Source organism: Barbus barbus, assembly GCF_936440315.1.
Source record: "Barbus barbus genome assembly, chromosome: 9".
Classification (NCBI taxonomy): Eukaryota; Metazoa; Chordata; class Actinopteri; order Cypriniformes; family Cyprinidae; genus Barbus; species Barbus barbus.
In genome coordinates this window covers 7,610,735-7,617,933 of record NC_136737.1, presented here as the reverse complement: position 1 = coordinate 7,617,933, position 7,199 = coordinate 7,610,735, and the positions used below count along the sequence as shown (strand labels likewise).

The 7,199-nt window shown below is 35.9% G+C and overlaps 2 protein-coding genes across 3 annotated transcripts in view; both read left to right on the top strand.

Annotated features, from left to right (window-relative positions):
* Positions 1-3,484, top strand: part of LOC306875055 (uncharacterized protein) — a 7,142-nt gene extending 3,658 nt beyond the window's left edge. For both annotated transcript variants that reach the window (XM_079425434.1, XM_079425433.1), the window contains exons 2-6: positions 205-540; positions 777-1,115; positions 1,868-1,981; positions 2,160-2,185; positions 2,547-3,484. In XM_079425434.1, coding sequence (XP_079281560.1) covers positions 246-540; positions 777-1,115; positions 1,868-1,981; positions 2,160-2,185; positions 2,547-2,603 — 831 coding nt within the window. In that variant the 5' untranslated portion in view covers positions 205-245 and the 3' untranslated portion in view covers positions 2,604-3,484. The remainder of the gene's footprint in view (positions 1-204; positions 541-776; positions 1,116-1,867; positions 1,982-2,159; positions 2,186-2,546) is intronic.
* The window catches only part of LOC306875011 (uncharacterized protein), a 991,916-nt gene that overhangs the window by 866,117 nt on the left and 118,600 nt on the right, over positions 1-7,199 (top strand). The gene's annotated exons all lie outside the window — the stretch shown is intronic.

Below are 7,199 nucleotides of genomic sequence, written 5' to 3'. Positions count from 1 at the left end.
AAGATATGAATATATTCCATGCCTCAAAGACGTCTTATTAGATTTTGTTGAGAAATATTTGTTATTGGTCAATGGTTTGTTGCACATTTATACGTTTATATACCGGTTTGAAGATTTATTAACTGTGACATCCCTATTTCATTATACTTTCCTGGTGAATAATTTTGTTTGGTTTATAATTAACTGATTTAATTTCTTCTCCAGGTGTTGATAGTGTTGGGGCTGATGGACTGTCAGCATTCGTGATGGATGGAGATTCAGTCACTCTACACACTAATGTTGAAACAAAGCAACAAGAAGATATAAAATGGTATTTTAAAGACACTAGAATAGCTCAAATCACACGAGATCTCAGTTTTATCTGTACAGATGTTCAGTGTAATAAAGGTACTGAGAGATTCAGAGACAGACTGAAGCTGGATCATCAGACTGGATCTCTGACCATCATGAACATCACAAACACAGACTCTGGACTTTATCATCTAGAGATTACCAGCATCAGAATCAGCAGTGAAAAGACACTCAGTGTTATTGTTCATAGTGAGTCATTTAATACATTTATCCATTTAAAAGATTACATATTTAATGATGAAATTTCAGTTTGATTTAAAACCTTTTTTTGTTTCTCCTATCTGTTTTTATGAGGTGTTTGTTTGAATGAGAATTTGATGTAAAATAATTTTATAAAATGTGCACAAAACAGAGATATATGTTGCTTTTTAAAGAGCATGAATATCCATAAATATCCTTCCAGCAGCTGTTGGTTCGTGTTTCAGATGTTCCTGCTGCTGAACGAGATGAAATGAAGAGAAAGTCAGTGAAGGAGGGAGAATCTGTCACTTTAGATCCTGGTGTAATGAAAAACCCAAATGATGTGATGATGTGGTATTTTAATGACCTCTGCATCGCTGAAATCAGTGAAGAACCCAGAAAGATCTGTACAGATGTTCAGAGTAAAGATGGCGACGAGAGATTCAGAGACAGACTGAAACTGGATCATCAGACTGGATCTCTGACCATCATGAACACCAGAACCACAGACTCTGGAGTTTATGAGCTAAAGATTATCAGCAGCAGATTCAGCATCATTAGGAGCTTCAGTGTTACCGTCACTGGTGCGTGTCATTTAGTTTAGTTCCCTCAAGCAAATTTTAAATACTTCAACTTTTTTTTTTTTCATTGTGTTTGGAAAAAGTGAGCTTTGACCGTATCAAATGGTGTGAAACATTTCTGGAATTCTTTGAAAAATTTCTTAGTTTCCAAAATTGAATGAAGGTTTCTGAAATTAACTTGAAATGTTCCTTCTGTTTACAACAACCCTTTTATTTATTAATATATATATATATATATATATATATATATATATATATATATATATATATATATATACACAATTATATATAACTATAATTGAGATCATCACCTTCATGTCAAGTGACACAACCAATACATGCTCTTCACATGACTAATGTTAACATTAGAATTAGTCTGTTTTTCTGACAGCTGATCATATGATGCTGTTTTAGCTGCTGTTCTTCAAAACCCACCAGATCCCATCATTTATGACACTGGTCTCAAACTCAGTTCCTGGAGGGCCACAGCTCTGCACAGTTTAGCTCCAACCCTAATCAAACACCTGATTCAGCTAATCAAGGTCTTCAGGATCACTAAACTTCCAAGCAGGTGTGATTTTGGAGCTAAACTCTGCAGAGCTGTGGTGCTCCAGGAATTGAGTTTGAGACCACTGGTTTATGAGTTAAATATCAGCTGATGACTAAAGCAGGAAAAGTGTAAATACTTGAAAAAACACACTGGTAAAAATAATTGCTCTTTTGTAATAATGACTGATTCTCTTTATCTGTTTCAGATTCAGGTTTGTCTTTGGCTGCTGTAGCAGGAATATGTGCCGCTGCTGCTCTTGGTGTCCTGCTGCTGCTGGCTATAGCTCTTTATTTACTGTACTGTCTAGTAGTAAGGAAAGGTGAGTATTACATTTAGCGATGGGAAGTCTGATTCTTTTAACTAGTTACTACCCAGCTCTGATTACACATAAAACTGAATTATCAAGAGGGAAATTGTGTGTAAAGAATTTTTAAAGATTACTCTAATTAACCAAAGTAATGTGTGTTTAATTGAGTTTGTTATTGTTGTTTAAACAGACATCAGGACGCAGCACAATGATCAGGTAAGATACTATGAACACGGAGTATGTTTGTCTACAAAAATCAGAATTAGATCCGCAAGTTGGCATGTTTGACTCAGAAATCATTACATTGAAAGACCAATAATAACTGACATGAGGAGAGCGCTAAACTCACTGTTTTACATTTTAATAAACAATGATGTGGATTCATTTTGTTATTACAATAGTTTATTTAATTATATTATTATCAGAATTGTATTTATTTTATTTTAAAAAAGTGTAAGGGCGCCAATATTTTTGGCCACAACTGATATTACAGTGTAATTGCACTTCCTGTTTTTGTGAAGGTGAATCCTTTGTCCTTTTATTTATTTTTTTACCTACTGTGAATGTTTTCTTTCAGGCGAATGGTGTTAATGATTTGTCACCTAATCAGAGTGACTCTCCACTGATGCTCTAGAGACGAACACTACCAATGACTTGTCCCTTAATCACATTGAGATTGTTTGGGGACATTCACTTACAGCTGCTAGCACTGACTGTTTACATGCTTGTATGTCGCCCAGATGGGTGCACAGCTGCAACAGAAAAGAGCATGTACACAAATGTGCTCTTTTCCAAGACCACTGGAAGTCAAACAACAGGTATTCAGGTTTAGTCTGTACTACTGATGCTGTAAGTGTTGTTTAATTGATATTGATGTTAATTGAAAAGACTGATATTATGTTGTTAATGTACCGAGCATTTAAAAAAAAAAACTCTTAATGGCAGCTTGCTGGATAAGATCAACCATCTTTAACACAAAACCAGAGTTAACCAGCTTGAAAAATTTACATTTACTTCAAAGTAGTTGAAAAATTTCACACTGTAAAAAAGTATAGCAACAATACTGCACATAATATTTTTTTGTTTCTTTTCATAATGTTTCTTTTTTTGTGTGTTACCTATCTGAATAAATCATATAAAATCTCCTAAATTATTTAATCTATGACACAATGAATTTAATAGTATTAGTGAAATGTTCTTATTTATTTTTTAAGTTAATTGTCAAAAGTCTGTGATTTTGAGTAAAGCCTCTTTGTATTTGACAGTTATTTGTACAGTTAAGACTGTATACAGCCAGACCGCTCAAACAGGAAATACATGTCACTGCACTAGCATTCACAAAGCTACTCGCAAAATTTACTCTCCATATCCAGCCATATACAAAGCATGCAGGGAACTAACAATCACCGCTAAAATAAAACCGGAAAATTTAGCTAATTCTCTTAAAGTAAATAGGTTGCCTTCTTTCCTTATTTTATCTTAATTGCAAGCCTCAAAACTGCTTACATTTCCTTTAAAAAAAAAAGAAAAAGGAAAACAGGGCTGGACGATATGGTCAAAATTTATATCACGGTATGTTTCTTAATTTCGGGCGATACGATATATTTCCGATATCGATATGAACACTATTAAAAAACTGCCAAGAATGCCCACAACAGATGTTTGTACCAAGTCTATGAAACCTCCTATAAAACTATAATATTTTAGAAAAAAATGGCACAAATAAATGAATGTACACCTTTTATTTGTGTTTAAAGCATCCTTGCTAAATAAGTGTTAATTTCTATAATTGAACAATAAAATTATACTGACTCCAAGCTTTTGAATGGAATAGTGTATAATGCTACAAAAGCTTTTTATTTCAGATAAATGCTGATCTTTGGATCTTTCTATTCATCAAATAATTCAGAAAAAAATGTACTCGCCTGTTTTAAATATTGATAATCAGCATATTAGAATGATTTCTGAAGGATCATATGACACTGAAGACTGGAGAAATGATGCTGAAAATAGCTTTAAACACAGCAAAAAATGACATTTTAAAATATATTCAGATAGAAAGCAGTAATTTTAAATGGTAAAAATGTTTCAAAATGTTACTGTTTTTGCTGTACTTTGGATCAAATAAATGCAGGCTTGATGAGCAGAAGAGAATTCTTTAAAAAACATTAAAACTCTTACGGTTCAAAGACTTTTGACTCGTAGTGTAGGCTGATTATTCTTATAGATTGAAACAAATGTTTCAGCTAAGATAAAGAGAGTGAAGAGTGCTCCCTTCGTGATGAATGAATAAATAGAACAACAACAAACGCATGTTGCTGGAGAGGCTTATTGAAAATGCAAACTGAATCTCTGCCAGTAGGAGGCGCTTTGAGAGCAGAAGAACTAGCGGTTTCACAAAGCAGCTCCACTCATGAACCAATACATTCATATAAAACACCCGCGCCGCGTTTTGATTTTGAAATGTGCAGTGCTCGTGTTTATTCAACGAAGTCAACTGCCACAAATAAATCATTGAATGGGAAACACAAAATGGGTAATGTATATCGAAATATCGTAAATGTTTAAAAAGCATATCATTATTGAAAAAAATATATAGCGATAAATATTGATATTGAATTATTGTCCAGCCCTTGTTTTATTAGTGAAAATGTCTCTATTTCTTTTTATACAACATTGAACCACAATTTCTTTAATAAAATACACACACTATTTTTAATTATCACCTTAATTTTTTTTTTAATGAAAATTACAAGACCAATGTAAAAAAAAAAAAAGATTACTGGTGTGCATCTTGAGACTAAACAAAGGCACTGATATATTTTAAGATCAGTCAGTGCAAGTTTATTTCAGCTGAAACTGCTCAGATTTACATTTTAGTCTAGGACTAGGCTTAAGCCTTGTCTGTGAAACCAGGGGTTAATCTCTGAAATGTGAAAAGGAATCACAGTGAAACAATAACATATATTTGTTTGGTATGAGCTCAGAATCTGTGAAGACAACACTTTTTAAAGAATACTGTACCCTTATGTATACTGCCTATTTGTGGTGGCATTATAGAAAGCGCAGCATGCAGAGACTTAATGTAGCTTATAATGATGGGATGCGATTGCTGCTTAAGGTGCTTCGATGGAGCAGTGCAAGCCAAATGTTTGTCAGTGCTGATGTGCCAACCTGCGCTGCTGTGATGCGTAATCTCATGTACAGATGTATGTGTAAATTATCAGAATCTGTAAATAGTATAATTTTAACACTGACGAACTTGGCACTAAGTTCAGTCAGGCTTTCTTCAAATATGTGCTATTGTAAAAAAGCCCATGTTCAGTTTATGTTCATTTATTATAAGGGCTGTGCCGCTATTATGTTGGTCATTGATTTGAATGTGGAGGCGTGGCTTACCTCAGCGCGCGCGCGAGAGCGGATCGTTTTTTCGGTTTGGATCCTGAGGGAAGTTCAAGTCCTGCAATCTTCCCTGAAAGGCAGTAATATAAGACCAATTAAAATCTCTTTCTGCAGCGCCTTCACTTTGTGAACTGCAGGAAAGAATCTTTGTGGTCTTCATTGGCAACGGATGGTATTAAACTTCGTGCTGAAGTTTCCTTGGTGACGATTCTTGAATGTGCGTCATTGAAGATTGTGAGTTACATTTGAGTATTCATTATATTATTATTGCCACGTATTCACTGTTCAGCTTGATGTATGGCTGCTACATTATAATTTATGTTATGCGAGAGTGTGGTTACCTGATTGTGTGTATGTTAATAATGGCATACGTAATCAACCATTATAGAGTTGTAACATCTCAGCGGGTCTGCCGTGTTAATGGCATATCTATACAATTTTCTGTTACTGATTACCTTATTTGTTTATTGTAGAACCACATTTGAGAGTCATACATCGAGTGATACACATCCTAGGTCTACTTGCATTTATTGTCACAGAGGATTCATCATTCATCTGAGGGTCTGAGACGACAGCTTCACATCACTGATAGGTTGCATTTCGAAGAGACTAACACGGACTCTTGTAATAATTATTTTCACTGACGAATCACAGACCAGCTGTATCCTTGAAATTCAACTCTGTTGAAATAATTCATTGTGTATTTGTTTATTATTGTGCGTAGGCCTACGCTCTTCATATGTACATTTTATTTACATTTATGTGATCCTTTGACTGTACATATGTACACATTGTATTTGATTTGTTATTCAACCTTATTAAAGTAAAATAGTACAACATAGTAAGTCTACCTGCTCTTCATTACTCTCGTAGTCATTGGACATCAAGATGTGGTAATCGACCCTCTGAAACGGTTGGCATCGTATTAGTAATTAGTGCAATACAGTTCCCTTTCTACAATTAATGGTCCTTCGAGCCGGATGCTTTAACCGTCTCAGCGATGATGTCCAGACTCAGAGAGGGAATGATAGAGGATGAGGTGGTAAGGCCACGCAGAATTACTCGTCAGCCGTTGTATCTTCAGGACTATGAGGTTAGTTATCCTCAGAGGCAACTCACATTTGCAGATGAGCAGGTCAATACGGTAATGAATGCCGATATTCTCTCATGTATTCGTGAAATGAGAGAGGAGAGTAAGCAGCTGCGGCAAGATGTGAAACGTATTTCAGATATAATCGCTAGTTCTCCTGTGTCAGCTCCACTACAGGTTTCATCACCCTCACGGCAATCACCTAGTGCGGGAAATGAGGTATCTTCTACACCAATGGATACAAGTATGTTGGCCTCACACCAGGATGATCGAAATCCAGGTCAATCTGAGTATGTGCCGTTGGCGCCTCCTAGGGATGATTCTTTGCATGCACGTCGTGATGGTTATCAAGATCTTATTGAAGATCTTACTAATCGTCTAAAAAGAGTAGGTGGACTGAGTGGTAGCCAATTACATTCAGGTCAGTCAACACCTCAGTATACTGAACCTCCTCATCGGGTGAATGACTCACCGCCACCCGTTCCTGGCCGAACTGCTAAAGTTCGTGGTTTGCAGCAGAGTCAGTTGAATCCTCCTTATTGGCAGTATGATGATGACATGTTGTTGCAGTCCCATCCGTCATCTTACCCCCCTCGTGTTTTTGGTCGTGCTCCTGCAGATGCACATACTCGTCATTCGCATTCAGAGTATCGGCCCATTAGAAATCTTCATGATACATACTATGGGGACCAAGTGCACACCTTGCAAGGAACTGCCTTAGCTGACCGTTCTAGTCCT